The sequence below is a fragment of the Ixodes scapularis genome, unplaced genomic scaffold (genome assembly GCF_016920785.2).
Source record: "Ixodes scapularis isolate PalLabHiFi unplaced genomic scaffold, ASM1692078v2 PGA_scaffold2__306_contigs__length_199485367, whole genome shotgun sequence".
In the NCBI taxonomy this organism is placed as follows: domain Eukaryota; kingdom Metazoa; phylum Arthropoda; class Arachnida; order Ixodida; family Ixodidae; genus Ixodes; species Ixodes scapularis.
The window spans coordinates 25,350,018-25,377,696 of record NW_024609857.1 but is presented as its reverse complement, the minus strand read 5'-3'; the positions used below and the strand labels follow the sequence as shown (position 1 = coordinate 25,377,696).

The 27,679-nt window shown below is 42.9% G+C and overlaps 1 protein-coding gene across 2 annotated transcripts; it reads left to right on the top strand.

Annotated features, from left to right (window-relative positions):
- The first annotated feature begins 223 nt into the window (after positions 1–223).
- On the top strand, positions 224–27,493 carry LOC8026310 (palmitoyltransferase ZDHHC14). 2 transcript variants are annotated; one of them, XM_029985916.3, is made up of 10 exons: positions 224–906; positions 1,930–2,090; positions 4,005–4,163; positions 5,756–5,893; positions 7,246–7,297; positions 7,481–7,583; positions 8,278–8,387; positions 13,776–13,866; positions 14,529–14,691; positions 25,006–27,493. In XM_029985916.3, the coding sequence occupies exons 1-10, from the start codon at positions 659–661 to the stop codon at positions 25,164–25,166; spliced, it is 1,386 nt and encodes a 461-aa protein (XP_029841776.1). In that variant the 5' UTR covers positions 224–658; the 3' UTR covers positions 25,167–27,493. The 2 variants fall into 2 exon arrangements, with proteins under 2 accessions (XP_029841776.1, XP_042147714.1); XM_042291780.1 differs by lacking the exon at positions 25,006–27,493 and adding an exon at positions 19,730–19,807 and having other exon boundaries at positions 252–906.
- The last annotated feature ends 186 nt before the right edge of the window (positions 27,494–27,679 follow it).

Here is a 27,679-nt window from a genome sequence, read left to right as displayed (position 1 = left end):
ATTCTCAATAAACCATGCAATGAACTAGACAAAAACGGTTAAGCTTACCCACAAAAAACCTTGTAGGTTAATTTTAACTGTGTATTGCTTTAATAAAGTTTGTTTATTATCTTAATAAAAAAACGTTAGCACGCAAATACGTTTTAAACACGTTAACTTTGAAGCGCCCTCACTCAAGTCTTTCGACCTATTTTTACCCTTCTGTTTGCACCGGCCTAACCGTGCAGTATAGTGCACGGCGGCAAGAGAAAAAAGGAAAAGTGCAGTAAAACAAACACGGGACGGAGGTCCAGCGAAAACACCGTGAAGTCGTGAAGTCGTCGTCGGGGTATTTATCAGTTCGTCGCACCCTCCCGACATGAACCCCCCTCTCGCCGTTTTCTTCCGCGCGAACGGGTAGTGGCCCTATTGCTCCGACCATTAGATGATCCACCGCTATCTGCGGCGTTCTCTGCGTTTGGCGTATCGCGTATGATGAGCAAATCGCCGGTGCTTTCGACGTCGAGATTGCGGATCCGCCTAAGCCTTGCCCCTGCCCGTTGCCGCTACACCGACGTCATGAACGGCGTCTGGCGTTCCCGACGTACTCCGTAGTTCTACACGACCGGGGCTCGGGCGGCGGCAGTCCTGGGGCACGCGTTCCAGCCCGTTCCGACCCATGCTAGGCGAAGCTGCCTACTCCAAGGTCTGCACGAATTTGCCGTCCAACGCGACGACGCCAGTGTGCTTGGTGGAGTCGGAGGACTACGGCGACAACATGCCGCAAGTGGTCAAAAAGTGGCAGGTCTTCCCAGGAAGAAACAAGTTCTACTGCGACGGCAGGCTTATGATGGCTCGACAGACTGGGGTGTTTTTCGTCACCGTGGTTCTCATCGTGGGGACATGCACGCTATTTTTCGTTTGCGAGTGAGTACCTACTTCGTTCTTTTCTTAGATCGGTCGCAGCTTTTCTTTTTCTCGCGCCGCTTAATTGACGCGACCTTGCGTGGAATTCAAAAGATGAAAGCGATGCCGTCCGTCTGTTCTAAACCGATGGACCCTCCGGCTAAACGTCACAGGCTGTCATATGATCTGCCCCCTTTCGAGCCTGCTGTTCTCTTGCGAGTGGGTTGAGCCGGCCCGATTGTGTCGAGGTCATTGCTATTAAGGCTCCCCTTGTGATCTCATGAATGATGCTTTTTTCGTCGGCTAATCGACGCAGAGCGCTGCGCCTATCGCTTAGTCGCCGAGGTCTCCGTCTAGTGAGGATCCAAGTTGAAATTGAATTAAACTAGCGTTTCGCACACAGCCCTTTGACACTGTCCTGTGATCTGTGAAGAATGTTGCCCTTATTAAACCGCCTGCTTGTGTCTTTTTACCTCTTTACGTTCTTGGTTAGTTGTTTGTCGCTATGGCTGTCTTGGCGAAAGCTGAAAATCGACGGCACAAATACAAAACGGGCCTAGAGAAAACGTGACCGATACTGACCTGTTTTTGAGTTTCCTGGAGATCGCGTTGGGTTTTTTGCTTTCATCTTGTCCTAAAATGGCGCATAAATCGACCTAAATGCTAGAATTTTGTAATTCTAACGCGTCGCAGCCAGATTTCAGAGGATGCTGACAAAGTTGTAACCTAAGCTCGGTGTTGCCCGGTCTTTTCATTGCCCCGTCTGAGTTCAAACGATGTCGTTCCCTCCAACAATCTTGTCGGCATAGCAGAATTACGTAAAACTTTTTAGCAATGTTTTTTGTTTTTTTTTTATATATTTTAGTTAGACGCATACTCGTATCAAAGGCTAAGTACAGTATAGTAATATCATTGACAGAGATCTCAGTACAGTGAGGTCTGCTTTTAGTGTCATTAGTGGTGTCGTGTTTAATGCAGTACACAGGGATCCAAATACACCGAGATGCTGCATTGAGTATATTGTCTCCCTCCTGTGGTTTTCAGTTGTCCGTACTTATCCCGAGAGATCAGCCCTGCCATCCCAGCCGTCGCAGCATTTCTCTTCTTGTTTGTGATGTCGGCACTGTTTAGGACTAGCTTCAGTGATCCTGGAGTCATTCCTAGGGCCAGCTTGGAAGAAGCAGCAGACATTGAAAAGCAAATAGGTAAGGCTCGAGAACGCTTGATGATTTTCCCGCTGCCAGAAATAAAAGTTGAGATGGTTTTATGCAGAGAGCAAGTCGTCTGCTTCTTGCGCAGGAGTTGTGGTGACGTCAGAACGACACCGAGCTCTCATTGGCTTTGATTGAAAAGATAGTGGGTTGACCTCAACACTAGGTGCCTTGATGTCTGCCCAGTATTTTTTTCAATCAGCCAATGAGAGCTCGGCATTCTGACATCATCGTAACCCCTGTGCAAGAAGCAGACGAACTTGCGCTCCGCATATCTTTCACTGCAACCCTCTGGGGCATTAAGTATATATTTCTAGGTACTGCACTAATTGATGTTTTTGATTGTGGTATTTTCATTATGGTGCTTGTACCACCAGCAGTTTCCGAACATCTGGTACAGGATAATTATTCGGAGTAATAGCAACCAATGGGCAACTTCGGAGAATGCATGAACTACAGTTTAAGCTTCGGCCAATTCGGTGGCTTTCCAGAAGCTTGTTTTAAAATCGTGAAAGTGGGAACAGATTATTTCATATCTTGCAGAATTTGAGCATACAAGACAGAGGGTGAGAGTTACTTTCAATAAAAATTTGAAGTTTATGCTTCTGTAAAAGTTATGTCACTGAGAACATGAGAAAATCATTGCTGTAGAGTGTAGATATCAGTGCATAGTAGAAAGAACAAAGTCTGATGTAAGACACGTGATGCTCTTTGTTTTGGTATGAAATGATTGTGAGTTTGAACCCTACCAGGCCAGTGAACCTCGGTTGCTTTGACACATAACCCCCAAACTTTCATTGAAATGTCAGAAACAAAGTAGGCATATTGGTACATTTGTATAGTGAGATAGACAAGGGTGGTCAAAAGGAAGCATATATGCATTGGTAAGTTAGTTTGTGTAGGGCACTCAATTCTGGCAGATTTCTTATTGACTTTTCTAACAATTTAATGAATATGAGGCAGTTATATCACTTTAATGCATGCTTTCTATTAGCAACTGACACTTTTATTGGTGAGGGGACTGAGTTATGGCCTTGTCGAACTTGTCTCACAAAGCTCAGTGTTTACCCAAAACAAGGTGTGTAGACAGCTCGTCTACACACCTTGTTCAAACTAGGCCACATGTCTGTATCAGTGTTTACCCAAAACAAGGTATGTAGACGGCTAGTCTACACACCTTGTTCAAACTAGGCCAGATGTCTGTACGCGACAGATATTTTATTTTAAGCGAGCTTTCATTGCTCAACGTAATTTCAAATTTCTATAAAAAAAGGGGAGGGGGAGGTTTCAAGTAAGTTTTTATTAAACTTTTAAATGCATAAACTTTAACAACTTGTTTGTAAATAACCGAGTGTCATCTGCTCCCCCCCCAAAAGAAAAGAAGAATCTTGTCGCTTAAGATAGTGTTCTATTAAATGTAGTTGACTAGATTGGGTAATGCCAAAAATGCTTTAATTACTTTTTTTCTTAAGTACTCTTTCTTTTCTCATTTTCAAGGTTGCGTGACTAATATGGCTCATTGCCTCATTTTTTATGCACATTTTTAATAAATATGATGCTCCTGGCTATGAACTTTGCTGAGTTTTCTAGCTTGTGCAGAACTTCCCTTGCCCCAGTGGCATCACTAAAGGGGGGGCAGGGTGGGACGGACCACCTTGGGTGCAGCGCTCAGGGTTTGCATGGGCACCGAAAAGGGAGGGGGGGTTTACAGCGGGCTATTGCCCCGGGTTTCGTTGACCCTAGTGATGCCACTGCCTTGCTTTTTTATGTTACGCATGATAAAAGGAATTATTCAAAAGGGGTTTGGAATCGGTTGCTTATAATGCATACCACTTAAACCTGGGATAACCAATTAACAGTTTTCTGCACTATTCAGGACTGCCAAATACTTTCTTTTCTTTCTTTCAGAGGTGCCAAACGGGTCAAGTTCCCCGACGTTTCGGCCGCCACCGCGCACCAAAGAGGTGGTGGTGAGCGGGCAGACTATAAAGTTGAAGTACTGCTTCACCTGCAAGATATTTCGGCCCCCAAGGGCCTCCCATTGTAGCTTGTGTGACAATTGTGTTGGTGAGTGGTCCTCCTCTGTGGCACTTATTTGCACAGTGGCTATGGGCTGAGACAGTCGTCTCACCAGTTGAGTTGTGCATTGTGCGTGCATCCACTCTCCTGAAACTTGTTGGTATTAGAGTCTTTATTTACACTTAAGGTGTACAATTTTGGTCAATGCAAGGGCGAGATCTATTTTGCCTCTTGTGGGGTGAGCAAAGCAAGCGTTCGTAGACGGCTCGTCTGCTAACGCGAGCGAAAAGGGGTTTTCTACGGTTCATCGAATGACATTTCATCGAAGCACGGTTTAGAGAAAGCAGAGCCTCAGTTCAGAGAACACCGTTTATCAAAAAGGGGACGCCTTCTAAAAAAAGGCTTTCCTACTTCTCGCGTGTATCACTGGTGCGTGTGTTAAGCCATGCCTCCCGCTGCGCTCCCGCCGCTTCGTGGCGGCAGTCTGCGGCGGTTGATTACAAACATGTTAACTCACCTGATTTACCCGTACACGCCGCTTCGCGGCGGCCGAATTCGCTAAAAGGAGGCTCATCGCCATTTTCTCTAAACTGGGTTCTCTATAAAGGCATTCGATAAACGGGGGTCGGTAAAACGGCGTTCGCTAAAACTAGCTTCTCTGAACTGCATGCCTCAGAGCGAAAAGCGCAGTTCATCTGCTACAAAGTTTTATTCGGAGACGATAGAAAAAGAAACACCTTATGCCGTCTGCTAACAGACCGGAAAAAAGTTGACTGTTTGCTATGAACCGGGTGCCGCAGCGAATTGAAATCGGTCGTAGGCTGAAATTGTGATTGTATGCTATTTCGCGTGAGAAGTAATTGACAACTCACACTTTAATCACAAATCTAAAGTTGTTCCACTGCTTTACACAAGCTGACATTGACTGGTGTATTAAGGAATACTAAGGACAAGCACTTCAGTGGCCACGAGACCTCTCTCACTATTTGAAGTTTGGTGAGATGGTCTTGCCAAAATATTGCCTGATTTTAAACTTAGAGTGGGTCAAGACATTTTCATTGGCTGATAACTGCGGTGCCACGTCCAATCAGCAGCCAAAAACGCTCTCGTTCTCACCTTGACCAAAATCGGACCCCTGGGGTCGCTTATCTGAAGATTCTGAGAGCTTGTGTCTGGCTTCCAAACCTTAGGAGCAAATTTTAGCATGTTCAGGTTGTGGCAACAACCTGAGAATGTAGCAGCATAGTACGGGGACAGTGTTGCATTTGTCTTGTTTTTTTTTCCCACCCTTATCGTGAGATACAATGTTCCTATCTGTCAACCGCTAGCCTGAACCATTCATAGTAGTGCCATTCTGGATGCTTTGAACACAGAGTTTAATAAAGTGACTATTACTCCTCATACAGTGCAATTAATGTTTCTTCTACTGTTGTATTTTTTATATTAGCTAGTGGCGGTCTATTCTCTCTGAACGTTACACCTGTCTATAACGAGTATGGTCCTGAGGCTGCCAGCATCAGTGTGCATTAATTTTTATGTAAATTCTAAAGAAATATATGTGGGATGATGTTTAGGGCTAGGAAGACATCACGCAATGGTCAAAGCTATCATCACACCTGAATTTTCGTTTTGTTTTACAGAGAGGTTTGACCACCATTGCCCTTGGGTGGGGAATTGTGTAGGGAAGAGAAACTACCGGTACTTTTACATCTTCATCATCTCGCTTGCCTTCCTGTGCGTCTTTGTGTTTGCGTGCGTCATCACCCACATCGTGTTTGGTAAGTGCTCGCAGGAATCTAGCTACCGGCTTTCCTTCAGCTGTTTCAAGCCCTAGCATTCAAAGGAAAGTGACAAAAATGTTAGTTCTAGTCTTCTGCGAAACTCGAATACAGGATACCAGAAAAATTGGCTTTCTTCTTTCTATACTATAATGCCCCAAAAGATACCCTGTCTTTACCTTGTGACAAGTCTGGGGAAAAAATGAAAGGAGGGGGGGGTGGGGTCAGTTAGTTATTGATCTGTGGCCAAAAAAGCTTGCAGATGTTGGTCAACTCGTATTTTCACACAATCATGTGTACACTAACTGTCCTTTGCTGTTCCTGAAGGTATGCAAAATGCAAACACATTGAGACAGATAGCCACGGAGGGGATGTTCATTCTGTGTTCGTTGTTTCAATCAGGCCGGCCCAAGAATTAAAATTATGTTATTATCGTAAAGGTGCACTAAAGACATTTCTGAGATTGTCTGTTCTTGGTGATAACTTATCTTACGGGCTCCAAGCATCCTAGAAACCTAAAAGTTATGCTTGTGGGGTGTCTATTTCCCTACTAAAAACGTGATAAAAGTTTGTGCCACACCCCTTTCTGAGTGCGAAAATCTGGAGCACAGAATCCAGCCGAGGCGCTGGCGGTGCCTCCGCTGCCGGCGCCTCTGTTTGCGATTGGCTGACGCGTGCCCGTCGTCATGCCGCCGGCGGCTCCGTTGAACTTTGTGCTCCAGATTTTTCCACTCGGAAACGGCCGTGGCACAGACTTTTATCACATTTTAGTAGGGAAATGTACGTCGCACGAGTATAATGTTTTGATTTCTGGGATGCTAAGATCACATAGAATGAGTTATCACCAAGAACGGACAATCTCAGAAACGTCTTTAGTGCCCCTTTAAATATTGTAAAAGTGTTGTGCGACGAAACAGCCGATGCTCTTTGCTGAACTCGTGAATGGGTCAAAACATTTTCATTGGTTGATTATATGCAGACTGTGGTACCACATCCAATCAGCAGCCAAGAACGCTCTCATTCTCTCCTTGACCAAAATCTGCATGGTGAACCAGAAGTTCTGCCTGTGGGCATTTCAGTGCTTGTCCTGTCACCTTGACTTCGGTGAATTCATGTCTGTCTGTAGACATCCTTGGGGATTATAGTGAAACCTTCCCGACTTGCAGTACACGCTTAAATATTTTTAACTTGAAGAAGATCTCCGAGTTGTAGGGGGTGTCACTGTATTTGAACTTGTTATGCAATTTTCAGGGGCAGTCTTCAACTTGCAAACTTCTCTTTAAACAGTTGTTAATTCAAACTTTGCAGGGTGAAGCTTTTATAGATTTTGTGTTTTTTTAATTTTTTTTCAGTTGCCAGGGATCACGACTCATACTTAGAAGCCGTGAAGGAGTCTCCCGCAAGATATCCTTTTCGCTGTTTGTTTTTCCTTGGCACACAGCACTTTCTCTCGCCCCCACTAGACTTTCTCATAACATCCTGCCACGAATGCCTGCACCCACCCGAAGGGAGCTAATGAGCCACCGAGCTGCGTTTATTTTCATTTCTGCTTGCGGTGCCTGACCTTGACTCGTGTTTCTTCCTCACTGTTGTGGAGCTGGTGGTGTGTTTCTTTTCGGTCTGGTCCATCATGGGCCTGGCTGGCTTCCACACATACCTCACCACCTCAAACCAAACGACCAACGAAGATGTGAGTGTGAATTCTTGGGAGCCACGTGTTTGTTGCCAAGTGTTATCCACCCGTTCGAGTTGCTTTCATATAATCAACCTTACAAAATAACATTCCTAACCAAAAACAAAATGTGTGAGGGCAATGGAGGTCGACTTTGAAATGGTAACTCTCGGGACAACTAAAAAACTTGGACAGGAATACTGGGATGAATACCGATAGCAGAAAACGTCTCGGAGTTGAATTTTAATTCTATTCGAGTCCTCATTGAGTATAGTAATGGATGGCGGGTTGTTCCAGTCAATGGGTATCTCATGGGAATGGTGTGGCGATGGGACGTTGAGTGTAGTGGTGGATGACGGGTTGTTCCAGTCAATGAGTGTCTTATGGGAATTGTGTGTTGATGGGGCTAGGAAAAAGTGGGAAATTATCTTCTGTAAATATTTGTTTTAGTGCTTATGTAAATGTTATTCTATTTGGGTTGACAATGTAGTCATATTGAAATTATAAAAACCAAATGAAGATGATAGCTACCACAATTAATTAGAGCAAAACAGGGTAATTATTTATTTGCTACGAAAAGTTGACTTTGTTTCAGTGGAAGAGAGTTGTTATGCACAGCGCATTTGTTTCTTCTATCAGAAATCCTTGTAATGTTTTTCGTATAACTGGCCTTTTGTATTAAGGAGCTTGTGTGTGCTCACCTTCCTTCCAGATCAAGGGCTCCTTTTCCTCACGGAGGGGTCAGGACATCTACAACCCGTATAGCAAAGGTTCTTTTCTGAGCAACTGTGCTTCTGTTCTTTGCAGTCCCACACCGCCAAGGTGAGTTGTTTAATGCCTCCCGACTTGCCTTTTTTTTTTTTGTGGGGGGGGGGGGGGGGGGGTGAGGGGGGAGTAGCATTTTTTTTAGTTTGTGCAATACAAACGAAGTTGAGGCAGTTTTTTCACATCGCTACAAACTTACCAATTGATTTGTAGCTAGAGTTAGCCTTGCAGGTACGTTACGAGGGTGAGAATAGTATCTGAGGGTCAAACTTTTGCGGCGCGTTATAAGTAATTGGACTTCTAGGAAATCAATTACATATTTGAGTGCCGTAAAATCCCGTAAGGGTTTTCACTTAAAATGAGGAGATAAACGGTGAAAAGCACGAGGTGGGCTATCTTTAGGGATGAGACAGCAAAACTTCATAAAAAATTATCGATAAACACGGGCACCCGCTACAAATCACGCGATACGGGAACTGATACCGCAAATTGCAGACATGGCAAATTCAGAGTTCACAACACGATAAACACGCGGGAATTTCTACAAACTCCTGTGTCTCAGGAAAGGACACCGCAGAATGCAGATGCAGCAGATTCGTGTTCCACGGTGCGATAAACACGCAGAAACCGGCTACAAACTTTTATGCCACGGGAACCGACGTCACGCGCGCAGATCGCAGACAAAGGAAACGCTGGAACTCTCTACAGAGTTGCATGTCGCGGAAACCAATATTGCGCTCTCAGATCACAGACAAAAATGTGGGAGCCCGCTGTGAACTCGCTCGTCACACGTACCAATACTGTAAATACTGCAGTTGACGCGATTCAGACATCACATGGGTGTCTGACAGGATGGGGTTGAGCAATGTGCAGAAATATTTATGTTCTGAATATTTAGGCCGAAAAATGAGATGGGTGATTTCTTGAGGGAGAGGGCGCCCTTACGGGATTTTACGATTATCTTATTGCCCCAAATTTTTTCGCCTAACGCCCATGCAGTAATTTGAGATTTGATAACTTTTTGCAATAAAACGAACATTAGTTATTGGTTTTGTAGGTACGGAGTACTTAACTCTTTAATACTCTATCTACAATATTTACATTAGATGAGCGGAATCCATGAACGGTAGCTGCGACCACAGAGAGCTTATTATGTCCCGTCGATCGTTCCATCTGTCTCGAGCTCCTTGGCTGGTCTCCGCCGCACACGCTTGTCCTTCTTGTCTTCTATGCGCACCGTGCAAATGGGTCCCTGCAGTTTCTTTGAGGCCATGCACATAGCCCTTTTCTTTTCCAAGGTGAGATCTGCACCTCTCCGGCAGCAGTGTCAAATGAGGCGATTTACAGCACGTATCTCTGGTTTTGAGAGTGTATGTCGGTGTAGCTGAGTTTTGCTGGGCCATGGGTTTTCTCATGAATGGGCTGTGACAGCCTGCGCTGCTGCAATTCCAGACACTGCTGGCAGCTAAATTGCCGAGTTTTTTTTTGTGTGTGTTGTGTTGTGTGCAATGAGAAAGCATTATCTCGTCTGGGAATAACACCAAGGCAAATATAAGCTACTTTCTGTGAGCCCGCACACAGAACAAATGCAATTGGAATGTTTGTTTCATTTTATGCAGATTATATAAGCGCCGAACACTCGGTCGTGTCAGTCGACGAAGCGCTTAACTGTTGAAAGCACCTGTCCAAAACATTTGACACCACAGGATGGCTTAAGGGGGCACTTGGGTTTCTAGGCTAACTTCAAAAGTACTAAAGCTAGGCTAATGAAATTTAAAGCACTTCTCTGCTTTGTTAAGAAGGTAAACTATAGAAAGTTTGGAGCTTTTGTGATGATTAGTTTGTCAAATATGTTAATATGCATATTGGTGGTTTGTGCAGGTTCCACAAATCTAATAACATTCTGCGTCATTATGAGAATTGGTGTCTACCTACCCAAGACATGACTCCAGGGGGTGAAACTATTGGCACATTTTTCAGGTGCATAGAAAAAACTTTTTGTCATGAAAAAATGTTAGCACTGTGCTCTCGAATTTCAGCAAAAGTTTGTACAACTATGGTAAAAGCTAGAGGTCGTAAACTAATGATCTAATAGTTTCACCCCTGCACATTTTATTTGGGAACAAGTCACAGTAAACAGAACTAAAATCAAATTAATACTTTACGAGATATCCCATGCACAGGCGAACCAGGTAGCGAAAAAACGCGTTTTGAGAAAAGTGACAAAGAAGACGAATGTCTACAGTTTAGAATCAAATAGTGTAATATTGCTCTAAAATTTATTGCGATTGTTCAGGAGTCATATTTGCAGAAGGAGACACTAGTAGAAGTTATTTAGGCACAATAAAACATATTTAAAAAAGTTAGTTTCTGCTTAAATTTTGCCGTTGAAAATGAAAATCATATAATTTTCTGTCAAAAAAAAGAAATGAGAATTCACCATAAAATCATGATAGCTTTGCATCAAAAGAAAGGACCTAGAAATTATTTCCGGAAAACAATAAAATTGGACGTGCAGTGTTCAAGATGACAAACACCAAATTGTGGAAAAGTGCATTTTGAGAAAACAAAATTTGAAGATCAAGCCCCTCATTTCTCACTTCCACTTCAGAAGCCCCCTGGGCAATAGTCTCGAGCGTCTGCTCTGGCTGCATTCTTCCTGGTACCTGTATGCAGCTATCTTTCTTTTTTGTGCATCCTTCAGCCTGTGTGTGTCTTTCTCTTGGGCCCTTTGCATAGTCTATTTACCTCGCCTGAGGTCCAGCTCTTCAGACAGTTCCTGTGCACTTCTTGCACAACCAGTGTTGAAGTGGCAAAGAGCGTCTGCAACTCCAGTTTCCACTGTGAACAGCGATGCATGCTCTTCTTTTTTGAGGAGTGACCAGATTACTGAATGGAGAGATTCTGCCGAGATTTGGGTCTTGGCTCCAGTGCACCTTTGCAGCAGTTCAGGATAAAACAGTCTGCTGTAAACAGGGAACATAGCTGTGGTCACATGTGGAGGGAGCTTGCACTTGTGCGGTGAAGGTGCTTTTCCTTCAGCTTCAGCCTTGCGGTGTGTACACCAAGAGTCTTTGCCAGAAGGGCAAAGGTAATGCTGAGGGTCCTCGTCGGTTGATGTGATATGGTGGAAGGTCGCCATTATTGCTTGCTGCATGTCTTCCACTCTGCTTGCATTGCTTTTCAAGGCCCAAGAATAATAGTTAGTCAGGAACTTGATCAGGTCTTGTGTGAGATGTCCTTTTCCACCCACCGGTTGTTGAGTTTTGTTCTTTTCAACAAGCCCCCGAAGTGCTGAACCCATGCGCTTAGCAACATGGTTCACACATTCCTCTTTGGTGATTGGAAACAACCCATACATGTTGACCTGGCAGAGAGCCTGGTGCATTCTGCAATCTCCATCCGAGACAATCGTCATGTATCTCAGCTCGTAGAGACTGAGACACCTCCGGAAGGGAAGCCTCCATTCTGGTAGAATGGAGGCTTCTACCTCCATTCTTCCGAACTTCACGGTGGTGTTCTGTTGACACTTGTGTTCCTCCTTCCAATCTTGGTACGTAGGGTCACCAGGCTCGGGGCCAGTATCGCACCCAAGACAGAAGTTTGAAAGCATGGCAGAGTCAAGTATGAGACCTGTGTAGTACTCTATAACAGTTCCCACACCAATACAAGAAGAGTGCCCTCGCTTCTTCCACAACCCATCATAAACAACAGTAATGTTCCTGGTGAAGGTAGGATCAAGCTCCTTGTACACATCCTTCATGATGACAGCAGCTTCTGCACAGATGGTTGCCAACATGGCCTTTGCTGCCTGCAGAAAATACTTCTTGAGGTGCTCTTGATGGGTTTTTTGATGCAGCCCCCTGTGTGAAACGTTCAGTGTGGCGAAGAAGTCATTTGGTACAGTTTGGCCTTTGCCAATTCCCTTGATTGCTTGCATGGCTCGAATGTTGGCATCAAACGCTTTTGAACTTTCCAGCCAGAGTGAGGACCAGAAAGCATTGCTTTCTCCACATGCAGTGCAGCTAACAATAAACTTCACAGCCAGGCCGTGTTCAGTTGGCCTTTTTTGTAGTTAGGCCGGCTTCCCTGCATTTGCTACAGATGGACGCAGTCGCAAGCATGCTGCTAATTGTGTCCACATCTGTGACTACATACTGAGAGGCATTCTCTGGAGTGACGGACACGTCGTCATGCTTGGAAGTTAGTGAAAACTTGTGCTCGGTGGCCGCCGTTGTCGTCAGCGTTTCGCTGCCTTCCTCAACTCGGTCTGCAATTGCCCGCGCCTCATCTTGCTCCATGTAGCTCGTTTGCAAGTGAGCAATCACTGTTCCACCTTCCACTCTGTCGCAAGAGGTGCTACACGCACTCTCTTGGGTCTAAATCACATCTTGCAAAGGCGGAATCGCTGAACTCTGCACACTTTTGGTAGTTTCACACGAGATTCAACAAGTGCCAGCATTCAAACAACGTATCACACATATGATGTGGTGCCACGTCGTCTAAACGGGGTTTATTTGAGACAGACCTCAAATAATGCAGCATATCCGATCTTCAGGGTTGACGGCAGTCACTTCACGATGATCGGACGAAATCTGAACTTGTTTCGGATCACATTCTGAGGAGAGGTCGAGATTCGCTCAGCACCTGAGCAAAGGAATGGATGCGTCTGTTCTGTCCCCCACCCCAGCCCGATCAGCTATTTTTGGCGAAGGCCTAGAAGGCTCCCCGAGGATTATGTCAGCGGAGGTAATCCCCGAAGAACGTAGAATGACCTGCGTCGTGGGGCGTTTGACGTTCCTCTCTTTATTTGTTCCGCACAAAGGCCGAGCAGAAACGCTTGATTAGGAGGCAGTCGGGCTACGAGCCCTGGTTCTCGCAGTGGAGGATTACACAAAGAAAGCAGCCCGATTAAAGCAAAAGCTTTCAAGAAAGGCCGGCAGACTCGGGAATGCACGACGCAGGTGGAGGGTTGCACTAAGCGGGTTTCCATAGCCCAAGAGGCTGGCAAAAAATTTCTGGCTGGCAGGTGTCGCGAGAATTGCAAAATGTCGGCGGCCATAGCGCTCTTTCTGGAAAGATCTATACTCTTCAACAAATTTTTTTTTCTTCTTTTTTTTTGTATAAGTTTTAAGGCATCAAGTTTCATGATAATAAAAATAATTTAATAACAGTTTCTTCCAGTTGTTGCTGTTGAATTTCATGCAGTACATTCGCACATCTATAAGCTGTCGTGACGAGTCGGGTAACTCGCTAAGGTAATATGATTAATGATCACTTTCATAGTAATCGGTCATTTCTCTTCGGTATCAAGTAATCAAATAATCTAACAAAATACTTTTTGTCCCAGAGAAAGTGTAGCTACTTCTTGACAGTGTGTATAGGACTGCTAAGGGCTATGTTTTGAAAACGTGTAGTGAAGATGCCTCTTCTCTTTTTGTGCAGCCTGATCGACAGGAGGGGCGTAGTAATTCCCGACAGTGGCGCCGCACTTAGGGAAAGCTATGGAACAGTCAAAGCATTTCACCTCTCAAGGGTATGTGAAACCTAGGAGTGCATTAAAATTTTCTTTCTATGACATTAATTCTGTTAAGACCCAAAACTCGGCTGAAATATAGGCACGTCGGTTTTGGGTTTTCATAAAACAAATTTTGATGTCCGTCATTGTGCTGTTAGCTTTGTTTTGCATTCTTATTCCACAGTTCACCATGTTGCTTTCCAGTAGTACATATTATGGATTCAATTCTTTTAGAACAAAGTTTTTTGGATGAGTCTTTACACTTGTTCAAATGCCTTACTGTTTCTGAGGCAGCTAAAACTCCTTACAGTATGGCTTTGGCATATGTTTATTCTCATGCCTTTTATTGTTGTGTTTTACTTAATTTACCGACACACTGGCCTTATGGCTCACTTTGAATGCTGTCGAAAAAATGAAGGCAATGTGTACATAGCGCGACACTGTGCGCGCAAAGAGGGCTATCATTAAAACTACTAGTATGGCAGAAAGGGGTCATACTATCCTGAGTCATGAAAATTTAGTGCCCACCAATACCCCTTCGAAACCAGTTGTGAAAAAGCACCAATGAAATGAAAAAGCACCAATAGCTCATGCTGTCAGCGTAGCGCAGTGTGCATGGGTGGAGATGCCACATAAACGAAGTCTGGGCTTGTGACGATTTCTCGCCGGTACGCTTCCAGAATGGGATCCAGGTGAACAACACCAGTGGGGTCCCGCCCCTAGACCTCAAGGTGGCCCACGGGGGTTACAGTGCCCCAATTCACATGGGGCGGGCAACATTGCCGCAAGCTGCCAACGGTTCCTACCCACGGGACCCCCTCTACCAAAATTCAGGGTCTCACGGTGGGTGCTTTTCACCTTGCTTTCATCACTCGTTTTTGGTGCGTGTGTGTGACCGTTACCTTAGGGCGGGGCTACCCCACAGTACTAGCAGCAGTTCGTGGAGCACTTTACTCTTCTTGACCTTCTCTATCTGTGAGAAGTCCTTTTGTTTAGCGACTGTGGAAGCTTAGTTGAAGCTGTACATTGCTCCATGGCCCTGCACTAGGCAGTGCCAGCTTTTGTGCTGACATGTGTATTCTGATATTTTGAATCTGGGAAAACATATTTGTCAAGTTTTATAGCTCTTGTTACACAATCCACGAGGATTGTTTGGTCATTTTTGCTATTTTTTAGGTGGCTATAGGTTTTCGAGATAGAGGAGTTTGAAAAACCCTAATGGGACATTGCAAACTAAAAATACATGTTTTTTTTTAGCTACCTGGATAGTGTATGTCAGGAGATCCAATTTTCCAAAAACCAAACTTTTGATGCGTTATTTACTTCCGGAAATATTTAGTTTACAGCGATTTCCTTTGTCCGCACGTGCTAGCTCAAATGTGCTTTCACTGTCAAGGTCAACGGCACATTGGCATCAAAATAGGAGTTACTTCTATTCAGGCTTTCGTTGGTTGGAAGGATTTTGTTTGATGCTTCAAATGTTGGCTATAAGATCTTTGCTGTGTGCTATGGTACCTCTTGAACAACATATTTTAATGCGATAGCATTGAGGAGCTTGTGTCGCAGAAAAGCCGGTGTCGGTGGCATGACGGGAAAATCCTGATTGGTCAATAGGGTCATGACGTCACATCCACATGACCTTGCGCGGGAATTTCAAGCAACCCTAAAGTGCTGTCATGAAACGTGACGTCACGCTTGGAATGAAAGTGATTAAAACATGACATGTAATGCGAATTAAAGGTCACCGCATGTCTCAAATGATTTTACTTTATAAAGTCCAGTCACCGAGCTATTTTTCGGACTTTTCAGGGACCGAATAAACGTCCGAATAATAGAACAGTCCGAAAAATCAGCAGGTTAAAGAACTTGCCTTTATTACGTCTAAGCGGACTTATAAAAAGCTTTAAGGAAAGGCACAGCCTAAAAATCGCAATTTTTTTTTTTTTTTTTTAAGTCACGTTTTTGGGAAATAGGTTGACCAGCTTTTAGAACTGATAAAGAATGCTGACCAAAAGTTTTATTCCTGTAAGTAAAGTATTTACTCCGAAATAAATTATTTTTGACGTGCTGGCGGCCACACGTGTGCGCCGATGATGCATCTGATCACGAAAATGTGCTATTTTCAAAGCGCACTCTCTCTGCGTCCTCCGCAAACAAGGGGGGGGGGGGGGGGGGGCTTGCCCCCGCCAGTTCTCTTTTGAGAGCTGGGGGGGCAAGCGCCCCCCTTGCCCCCCTTGGTTGATACGTACGCCCATGGCCAGGTACCGGCCATGCCGTCATGTTGTGAAACGAAACCACGTTTTTGCGCGGCGAGAGCCAGGTATTAGCCATGCCGTCATGTTGTGAAACGAAACCACGGTTTTGCATGGCGGCAGTTGCAGCACTTGCTCTTGAAAGCAACGGCCATGGGAAAACTATATTTGGTCCTACCAGTCACCATGGTTGCATGACGTTAGGTGTTGCCGGCCCCGCATCGCTGCAGATATGTCACTTTCTAAACTGAAATGTAAGGACCGCCGCAAGGTCATCAGCATTCCTGTTCTTGTTTAAATCATAAGATACTACAAAAATCCCTCTTTAACTCAGACTGCTGTGTCGAAGTATTGATTACCTAAGTTTCTCTCGGTGAGCTTTCTTTTGAGAGGGACCCCGGTATGTGAAAAGTTTGCCGTGAAAGAAAGGTTGGGAAGAGAAGTGAGCTGAAGCAAAGAAAGCAATGTCTGCACGCTGAACCCGCACAGCACACTTGTTTGTCTCGAGTTCAGTCGTTGCACAAAGCGGTCCAGGAACTTTTTGACCCTGACTCGTAATGTCTTGCATCGATGCGCTCAGGTTCTTTTTTTTGTGTGTTTAGCTTATACCTCGCCTGCTGGCCTGGCAGGCACGTGCCGTTGGACAGTTTTTTGTCGTATGCTGGACAATTACATTTTGCATACAATTTCGGGAACCAATTTTGGGGGCCACGGAGTGGGGTGGCACGGATTCGGTTTCGATAGAACAGCCGTCTCCGCTCGCAAGACAAAACACGTGCAACTGCAAGCTACCGAAGTTTCCCTCATGTGCATGTGAACATTATTGCCTTATGTTTACTTGCTTCTGACGAAACTCTGGCACGTCGGGAACCAGTAAAACGGTGGCAAGCGGTTTTTCGGAATTGCTCGGCAACGCCTACAGCATTGTACACTTGTAGGATGTCTCAATGTCTCTTTGGAGACATTGAAAGTGGACATTCATTACTTGCCGAAGGCAAAGCGAGGCTTCAGCAGCCTTGGAGAAAGTTTTGAAACGCAAGAGAAAAAGCACCCTCTAGTCGTACTGCACCTTTTTCTTGTGTACAGTTTCACATTGTACTGCAGTAGTTACGTGTTTTATCAGTCGGGAGACTGCTTCAATTTATTACATTATACAACTAGTCAACTTTATGCTTTGGTATTTACTACTATGCTGGTCATTTTAAAATAAATTTAATATGTGCAGTTTTGTTCGTATTTATCTATAGCAGTTACACATATATGTAAGATTTAGGGTAACTGAAGCATACCAAAATGTCATGTCATTGGCATTTTAGTTACATGTTGAAAGACTCCCAGGTGGTCTAACTTTACCATAAATTATTTAACGCGGCGAGCAAAGAGCCCTTTATTTGTCCAGCATTTAAAACAAATATTTCTATTTTTCTAAGAATATTGGCTCCAAAGCTACTTTTGCTGCTCCGAAACACTGTTCTGGCTGCTCCAAAAGCAACATTTTACTGCTCCAAAACACTGTTTTAACTGCTCCAAAGGCCGCTTTCGCTGCTCCAAAACATAGTTTTGGCTGCTCCTAATGGTGCTCCAAAACGCCTTAGGCCAATCACATCACTGTTAGTGCGAAAATGTAATGAGACCGCCACCTCTGGAGTTTGCATTTACTGTCTACGTCCAATTTTATACTGCGTTTTAGTCTCGCAGCTGCAATAAAACAACACAATTTTTAAATTTTTTTTATGGCTAGGTATTTGTTTCTTGTTTTTGTTGTTTGACCAATCGGTTGAGGTCTTATGGGTTAGTGAAATAAAAAGCATACTGAAATGAGCGTTACTGCACGGGTGATCTGGTGAATGATCATGGTGAAAAAAAACCTCGAAACAAGGAACGAAAAAAGGGGTTGTCCCCTTTTTTCGTTTCTTATTTCAAGGTTCTTTTCACTATGGTAAAAACCAGTTTGTTTGAACATTTCTGTCTCAGTGCTGTTTTACATGCCACAAAGTGGTAATGCTGCTTTATTTTATTAATTTGTCTAAAAATGCTATGGGTTCATTTGAGGTCATTGTAGAAGTGGAATGGAACACAGACAAGAAAAGAAAATGGAAACCTTAACTACTCAGTTCTGGTGCACACATAGGTCTCATAGATAAGCTGCTGGGCATAGGACCATGTGCAGTTTCACACAAATGCACATATTTTTGGGTGAAGATTTCTTGTGCTAAGATCTTATGAGTTTTATGGAAAACAAAGTTTGCTTTCTTGAACAAATTTATTGCATACAGAACACTTTCGTTTCGTTTTTTCTAATCTAGCAACATACGTCTTAAAAATTTTTGTGAGAGTACGAACAACTGTCGAAAATGTAGGTCTAGCCTTCCCCGTTCGACGCTCTTTGGTATTTCATTTTACGCTGAAGTTCAGCAGTAATATTTCCTGTATTTTTTTAGCATTATGAATATAATTGGGGGACGCGCCTTTGTGCGAGAGTGAAATGACCCTCCGCCAATTTCGATTTATGAAATATGCTTTATGCTAAGCTCTTTCATTGACACTTTCTATAGATGAGTTCCAGGCAATCGAGGTGCACTTGCAAAAAGATGTCTGGAACAATATTGAGCAGGCCTTTTGGTCGCATTGCTGCCATTAACCTTCAATGGGGAGAAAAATGACTCTTGATAAAAAAATTAATTGATAAGAATGACTTGGACATTATGCATTCCAAGAGCACTGAGGATCACATTTAACCCTTTCAAGTGCCGCTCACCATTTATGGTGGAATTTAATTTTCTTCACAAAGTTTGGTTGCCAGATATGGATTATAGAATTCTGCAGAAATTGTTAAAATGACTCAGTGCAATATATTTCCGCAAAAGAGTGAGGGTTCTAGATCTGCGCATTTGTGTACATAGAATTTCAAAGGGTTAATCACAGTTCATCTCATTTAGACAGAATTATCTCATTTTAACAAATAAAAACTAGAGGATGCCTGTCCAGTTTCTTTGCAATTCTGTAATTTGGAAGTAGGTTAAAAGAGGATATTGCAGAGGTTGCTTTTCATGCAATGCCTGCTTTGGTTTTAGTATTACAGTAGGAAACCTACAACCACCCTAAAAGGAACTTCCCATTGTGTTTCATTTTGTGCGAAATCTGTACTCAACGCTTCAACAGGTTTACGTTTGTGTGCCACCGTCCATTACTGGTCATAGATAGTTTCAACGGAGGCCGTTGGTAATGAAACAATGCGGGAGAGCTTTCAGAGGTGGAATTATCCAAGCATTCACATGCTACACGAAAAGAACGGCAAAATAGTATGGATGTTTTGTCTGTCTGTGTTGTTACGACCAGCATGCTCTTTTCCAGTAACTTCCCATGTCATCTTTGTGCATGTGCACCTCTAGACTGTTTGCATCGAGCCTGTAAAGAAAGGTTCCCGTCTTTCGCAACGATCAAATATGTTTATTTTTGTTTCGAGTTTTTGCATTGGTGATCTTTGTTGTGGGTTGTTGCCATACTTTTTTTTTAGACATTCCTGTCTATTCCCTCAGCCTGTCCCTTCCTTAGAAAAACTGATGTTAATTTTTTTTTTTCTTCTGCCATTATGAAGTGTTTGGTGGTGACGGAATCGTGGTTTTCAGGTTGATGTTTCCTCCTTCTCCTCCTCCTTCTCCTTTTTGCGATTTACCTAACTTTTCCTCCAGGCCGGCCAAAACACGTGAGTATAGTCATCTGACTCAAGTTTGCCGTTGCCTGCTCTGCTAACCCCTCTTTTTCCTCTTGCTTGTCTTCTTTTCTTGTTTCTGTTTGCTTGAGCTGTTTTAGTGGCCAATCCCTGCGTCAAGATCTTCAGACGCTCGTTGCTCTGTGTTGCACCTGATTGTCCGGTTTGTTTTTGAAGTTGGCTGCTGCTTTGTAGAGTTGTAGTGCAGCTATATCTTGAGTCTGCAGAGTGTTAGTAGGCCATGATGCTTTTATGTATTTTTAGTCCTGTGTGTATTTTGTATTGGGTATTTTTAGGCAATGTATTGACAGGTAAAAGCATATAATGGGTATGAATGGCACTTTCACAAAATCAGAACCACAGTGATTGGGGCAAACTGATACATACCAAAAATCAATGGTAAAGAATCGTTAAACACAACTTTGGTGATTTGGCTCGAAGATGTAAAGACTCCTCCCCCCACCCTTCCCCCTCCCCCTTTCAAGGAAAGGAAAAAAAATGGTTGGGGATGAAAAGAGAAGGTTTCGTTTGCTGTTTTTTTTTTTTTTCACTTTCTCGGTTTTAAGTAATGTGCATTCAACATTCACAACTGCTTTTGCTTTTTTTCTGTATGTGAAATTTGGTTGCTATGGAGGTTCAAGATATAACATAATGTCAGTTATTGCCACACATGTATGGATTTCTAAATGTGTGTGTGTGTGTGTGCTTTTGCTAATGCTTTAGAATGTGTGACTAAACTGTGAGAAAAAAAGTTGGCAACAGACTCTAACATTATGTATGCCTCATGGAATGCTGATGTATGCAGTAATCTTGACAAAAAAGTAAATTTCCTTCTTTCCTATTTCAAAATTTTGTCTTTCATACAGTAAGGCCTTCTAAGGGAAGAACCTTATGTCTTAAAAGCAGAACTTGCACTCTTGTAAAAAAATTAAGTTTGTTATTAGTTTGACTTTTGTATTGGCTCTCTGTCTACTAGCAAAATGAGTGACATTATACTGAATACCACGCATGGAAAAGCTTAGTAACCATTCCACATTTCGAAAGTGAACATTTTTTTTTCTTTTAAGAACAACCCACTTTGTTTTTACGAGTAAGACTGCATATCTTATGAAACACAGTTTTACCAGTGCTGTATGTCCTGCAAAAATGTTTGGGCATAGGGTGTACACAAGGAAACCCAATCAAATGGGCCAATAACAAAGAGCAGTAGGGTTTAGCCAAGCTAGAATTTAAGGAGGGACACTGGCTAGAGGTCAAACTTTTGAACTACTCAAGTGATCAAAATGAAATTTTCAGGAGAGATTTAGCTTCAGATGTAGGTGTACTGTGCAAACTTTCGGCTCCCTAGGACAAATTTACATACCTGCATAAGATGATGTGTCACTTTTCATTAAGAAATCTATGATATTCAAATAAAGCTAATAAGCATCACTTTGACTGCTTGAATATAAAGTGGGGGATATGGGACCTCGGGCTATCTAGTTTTAATAGCTTAAATGTAAATATTTCAGGAAGAGTTATTACCTCAAAATATGAGATGCATATCTGCCCCATGTCAATTTTTGAAAACTTAGTTTTTTATCGCTGAGGACTTCAACTTAAAACAAAATAAAGTAGATAGCCCGATTCCTGAGTAAATTTCAGTTCAGAAACATCTTGATTGTGGTATCCAAATACTTTTACCTTCAAACAAAAGATTCCTTCGTATGAAGTTTGCAGCAAAAAGTGGAACTGAGAAAAATGCATTCGAACATTGAACTCCTTTACTTTGTTACTGCCTCACAATGTGTTTAAAATATTTTATATCAACGTAACTATTTGGCGTATGGTTATCAAATTTGGTGTAAGGGTGTATAATAAGTTTATAAAACTGAAAACCTTAAAATTGAAAAATTAATTTTTTTTAAAAAAATTTAAAATTTAGGCCTATGTCCCCCCTTAAAATCCCTTAAATGTGTTTTCAAATTGTGCAGTCAGGACTTCCAACATTTGTTTGTCTTTTTTTTTTCCCTCAAACCTGCATTTTTCTCGGAGTGACCATTGAAATTGGAACAGTTTGGAAATTTCAGGGGGCCTAGAAGAAATGTCCATTTAGAACAATTTTGCAAGAGTTTATGAAAATTTGATGGAGTTTGTGAAAGGGTTCTATTCCCAGTGCTATATTTTCTACTCTGCCTTCGACTTCGGATCTGATGTGGCTGTTATTTTTTTTTTTTGAGAGTGTTACATACATCAAACCAAGAATCCAATTATATCTGAGGCTACAAAAACAGCCATCAATTGAATGCCCTGTTTACTAGAGCTAGTGTAACATGTAGAGTCAGTAGGTGAAAATCCAGAGGTTTTTAAATTTCGGTTTGCATTTGCAGTACTACCATGCTTATCATGTCTCTAACTACAACAAAACTGCATTGCAAGTGAATAATATACTAATGTTTCTATTGCTTCATAATATATATTTTTAATTAAAAAAATATTATGTGTATGCTATCTGTGAACGTTTCACTTTTCTGGTGCTCATCCGATGGCTGTTGCTTGTTTGCTGTGCCTTGTCATCAGTGTGTCACTGTAGTATTGATATTACCAAACCCTTGGTGCTATGTCGCAATAAGAGTTTCAGCACAACTGCTTTAAATCAATTACGTAAGTTATGTATTTTGTTGGTATCATGTAGAAAGCCACTATCCATTCCTTCTATGTGGAATTAAATGCAATATTGGAGCGTAAATGTTGATTTCTGTACCATAAAAATGACATACTGTAAACCACTTAATTTTTGTGAGGATCTGATTTGAAAGAATTTCTCGAGTCACTAACACTGAGAAAAATGGATTCCATGAAAAAATGGGCAGACTATCAACATTTTTGAGACAACAATGAGATTATCTGCTCCTTTCAGCATTAGTATAAATCTACAAAAACACAATTGTGGGATTGCATGTGATTATGTGAAAGTATTATCAAAATATATCTGCGGTAAAATAAGCCTAAGCTGGAACATACGCTTACCTGAGTAACTTTATGCCACGCCTCCCCTGAGACATGCAGAAGCGTCTTGACGCTTCTGCATGTCAACAAAAACTGCTACAATCACACTTTCATTTGCAACATAAAGGAATGCCTGTCAGCCGTAATCTGTGCCACTGGTTCGAAGTGAAGACTTTGCAGAATCCCTACTTGCTGCTACACTTGCACAAGTCATTAATTGTTTTCGTGAAAAGTAAGCCTAGGATGGCATTAAAGAACCTCTTAGTACAAAGTGAATGCAAGTGCTAATCTGCCTATTGTCTTTCTGAGGAGCAATATTCAGATGGTTAATCAAGGTGCTTGCCACTCTACAGTGAGGCAAAGTTGTTTTTTTCATATCTTCAGTCTTTCAGAAATTAGTTTCTACACTAATGCGGTCTGAGTAGGTGAGTTATATATGACCTGGGTAACATGACATGGGGGTTAATTATGACAATGAATTTGGTATATAATATTTGTTAATTTCTTATTGAATTAGTGAAGATAAAGATATAGTTGCAATCAGAAGCTTGCTGAGTGTCATCGAAAACAAATGAATCAGTAAAATTTAGAAGAACCTGGAGCGTATAGGAAGTACAGTGGTGCACTAAAGTTTCCATTCATGCAACCAGCGCGAGGCTAGTGGAGTGAAAACACTCCCGTGCAGTTTTTACGTCTCTCATGATCCGCATCTTTGCACTGCGAGCCTTGTGTCTGTTGCAAAATTCATAACTTCAGTGTGCTACAGCGCTTTCGACACGCTCAGTCTTTCTAAAGTTTACTGAAAAAGTGGTTTTCGATCACGTTCGCAAAGTTGCTAATTGTAAACATGTTTATTTTTACTAATTAAAAAGATAAGTTTTACTTAATTAACCGACCTATTGCAACTATTAGCCCCCTATGTTATGTCCCCCTGGCGTATATCTTGCCTGCACAGACCGCACTACTAGTGTAGGATTTACCACTGTGTCAATGCCACTAGAAATGTTGCTTTTAATGCGAAAGCATTAACTGGTCCTATGGAGCGAGTTGACGTCATCAGCCGCGCCAAACGGCAGATAAATTCGTGAAGTTGCGATCTGAGGCATCCCAGCTTTGAAGCCGCCCAAAAAGCCACGCAAAACGGTAACTAAATGAAGCCGAAGGAGGTCGCTGCACGTCACTTTCAATCGGCGCCACCCCATGGCGGTGCGTGCCCACGCACCAACAAAAAGAATCGGCTAGCAAGCTCGGGCAGCGGCACAGCCACCCGAGCATGCCAGCCGATTCCTGCAGCCGATTCCGTGCCACTGACAGAGCGGCGGCACGGCCGATGTCAGCGAGGCTTTGGCAACTTCACGTGGACGCGCGCAAGGATGAAATTCATGCTTTTGCATTCACAACTCATAAGAAGTGCTTAGGTGTACCTTGAATCCTTTTTCTTTTGATCCATTAGTCAAGAATTGAAAAACTTTACAAGTTTTGAGCAAGTTGCCCCTCTGCCCATTCTTTTACAGCTTTCTTTCACCAAAGGGTCACTGCGTAAACTGTTCACGAAACATATAGGGATTTGTCTGCACCTTTCACATTTGAAGAGCACATTCTGAAAAAGTCAAGAAAAGTCTCTTCTATCTTCAAATTTTACTTTTTTTTATGGTTTGTTTGTTTTTCTGGGGAGCTGTATGTGCTGCCTTTTTTTTCCGGGACCTTATAGAAATTGTTTGGTCACAAAATGCAGCACAGTAAAACTAGTGTAAACCATGCTTAACGTTCATAATCCAAAAGAGAGAGGCGACATATTCATCACCCCTATTGGGCACCACACGTACAATAGCCCGATCTCACCAAGCGTTCCACGCATGCGTGACGCCGCCATAACTGTAGTTCGTAGGAGGCAGACGCCGGTTCATGAGACAGCTCATGTCGCCTCGTGCTCTGCTCGCGCAGACCTCCAGCAGGGTTGTCGCGCGTGCAGAAAGACTACAGCTCCCACGATGCATGTCGGCAGCGGTTGCGTAGTCAAACTAGCTGGTGAGATCGGCCTATTAGACCAAAGTTCTGTCAGTGTGTATTTCAATCACAAACGTAAAAGACTTGGGCATATCCTGGTCGTACACTCAGTTTCACAGTTTACGCAAGGGGAGAGTCGTCGAGAAGCGCGTGAGGGGGGAGCGGTCTTGATCTAACCGGGTCTCGCGCACAATGCAGGCCGAGGCAACAACATCCCGGTGGCGGTGGTTCCGCCGCAGTCTCGCCATCCTTCCGAGCCGAGCTCGATCACCAAGGGTCTACTCCCGGACGGCATCGACCACGAGTTCGGCGTAGACGCTGGTAGTCAGCTCTCCCTCCTCAAGCAGAGTTCGGTGTGACAGCGGAGGCCATCCCCCGTCGTCCCGGAAGAGGTTCTCCTCGTGGCATCACTCTGCCCCACGCTTGGTGCAACATTCAGTGCCCATGCGATTCGTTGTGGCACTACTCTTGCAGCGCGTCGTCGCGTCACCGCTCAAAGCCGGGGAGGTTGGGTATCTGTTACGTGGCTGGCGTGCAAATCCGGACCTCTGTACTCCGTTTCACCTTACGATGGACCGCAGAGGATGCTGCGAGCGAGTTGACGTCATCAGCCGTGAATGTGTCGTGTGACTACGTGCAGCGCGCGTTGCCGCATACTTCTCCAATGTCTCTGCATACTTCTCCGGTGCCTCGTGACATCCGCTGCGGTATTGTAGGGTTAAACGGCATCTAGCAATGCTTGTAGGCAACTGAAGCTGCCCGTGTTTTCATTTTTTGTCGCTAGGGTTGCAGTTGTTGTTGCACCGCGTCGGTTGTTCAAGGCTCGGCCACTTGCGTAATGGAAGCGCACATTTGAATGCACAGCATGTTTTTGACGCAATCCTGGCCGTTTTGAATTGTTGCACGGGCGGCTCGTTGATGCAGGGTGTGATTTGAGTGACGAGGACCTCTTTTTTTGGGGGTCCTGCGTCGACATTGTATAGGTGTTGGAGAGAAATTGGGCATGGCGTTGATCTAGCCTTGGGCACTTCTTATAGAGGAATGCGTGTCTTTGGTTTTTGTTATGCTACTTCCAGTCGTTGTACTGAGGGATCTGATTCAAAACTGAAGGAAGTGATTGACCTTTTTTTTTTTCTTTTTTTTGTAAGGGAGTAATTGTGTGTTTAGAAATGAATTTTACTTTTCTTCAAACTCTTTTGGTAGAGGAGGGAATGGCTGTATGTCCTAGTCAGGCTGTTCCTTGTCCACTCGTTGGAACAGTGTACAATAGGTTTTAAGACAAAAAAAAAAAAAAAAACTTGGACCATTTCTTGATGTAAGCTGCTACTTTGGTTGTAAAGGCGCTAAAGCATGGCTTAGCATATTTTGAAGCTCAGTCCAGCTTTGTTTGGTCGTGCAGGTATCCTAACCCAAGCCTGGTGGCTTAGTGGGTAATTTTGGTGTAAACACTCTACTTTAGGCCCATCTGTGTTTGTTCTTTTGGTATTGCGTGTTTGTTTTTTGAAAGCATGAAGGTTGTGGCAGTTGAACATGGAAACGGGTGAGGCAGTAAATAACTCTTGTGAGATCTGCTAAGCATTGCAGGCTGCTGCAAGCTCTCCTTCAACTAAGTGGACATCTTCTTTTTTTTCGATTTTATTTAAAATTTGTTGGGGGTTCTTGCTCTTCCATTAATCAAGAGCACCCACCTGCACAGTTTTATGCAGAGTTATTCATTTGGCGTTCTCAGGAGTAACTCGCAGTGTTTAACTTGCTTATAGGTCGTCTCAGTTCCTAACAAGCTTGCTATTGATCAAAAGTAACATATTGGTTAAATTTTTGAATGGCTAGTGATGCTTTAGATTGCCTGATACTATTGTTCCTTGAATGCTGTTCTGGTGCTTCAACTTGTTTCTGTTGTGATGTGACAAGTGTGTTCTGCCGTCACTTCATTTCTTTTCTTTATCGTAACCAGTGGTGCTTTTGTATTATTTATACTACTGGAAGAGTCCTGATGAACTTTTTTTGTGTGTGTGTTTGACTGCCAAATTCTTATTTTCGACATTACCATTCATTTTCAGTCAAAATTTGTATTGATGTTTACCTAAGACTTTAGCTATGATTCAGGAAAGGCATAGTACAACAACATAAATTTGTGATATTTAGTTTACTGTACTTGGTTTGAAACATGGTTTTAACTGTCTGCCGAAATGCAAGTTCATGCAGTGTTATTAATTGTACATAATAACAACGAACATTGTGATTGCATTTATTGAACTGGGTCTGCCACAATTGTTTTTCTTCCAGTGGAAAGAAAATTGCCTCAAAATCAAGCTCCAAAGTTCATGTTTTGGGTATCAACTCGGCAGTCCGGTGTGAGGCAATAGTGATGTATATCTTATGTTACATTGTCACACTTGTACAAGGCAATAGTTCTATGTCTTCTGTTGCATGTCTCCTGTCTTTTCAATAGAATAGGCAAGTTTTGTATAGCTGCATCAAAGTACAAGTGTGTCATGCTTAGGTGAATTCTACAGTTTCAGAAGAAAGGAAACAAATGCTTTGCTGTGTCTGTATTTTGTGTACATATATATACCTAAGACTGTACATAAACATGCTGTGTAGATATTTTTGTGGAATGTGTACATTGGATTTTAAAACATTATGCTTTTTGCATATGAATATCACAATAAATAATTTTATTATATCTTTGTTGTCATTTTCAATCTGAATATTTCCCTTCTGACAATCAGCTACTATAGATTCTGTAAGCTAATGTTTTCTGCAAAGTGTAAAAAAAGTTATTTCCATAGTATATATGATATGCTAGGTGAAATAATTTGCAGGTTGCAGGGAATATCTTGATTTTATTTACATCTAGCATGCCTGAGCC

Coding starts and splice junctions, on each gene's coding strand:
- LOC8026310 (XM_029985916.3), top strand. CDS start 659: ATGCTAGGCGAAGCTGCCTACTCCAAGGTCTGCACGAATTTGCCGTCC. Junction 4,164..5,755: donor CTTGTGTGACAATTGTGTTG/GTGAGTGGTCCT, acceptor TTTGTTTTACAG/AGAGGTTTGACCACCATTGC. Junction 7,298..7,480: donor GTGAAGGAGTCTCCCGCAAG/ATATCCTTTTCG, acceptor TTTCTTCCTCAC/TGTTGTGGAGCTGGTGGTGT.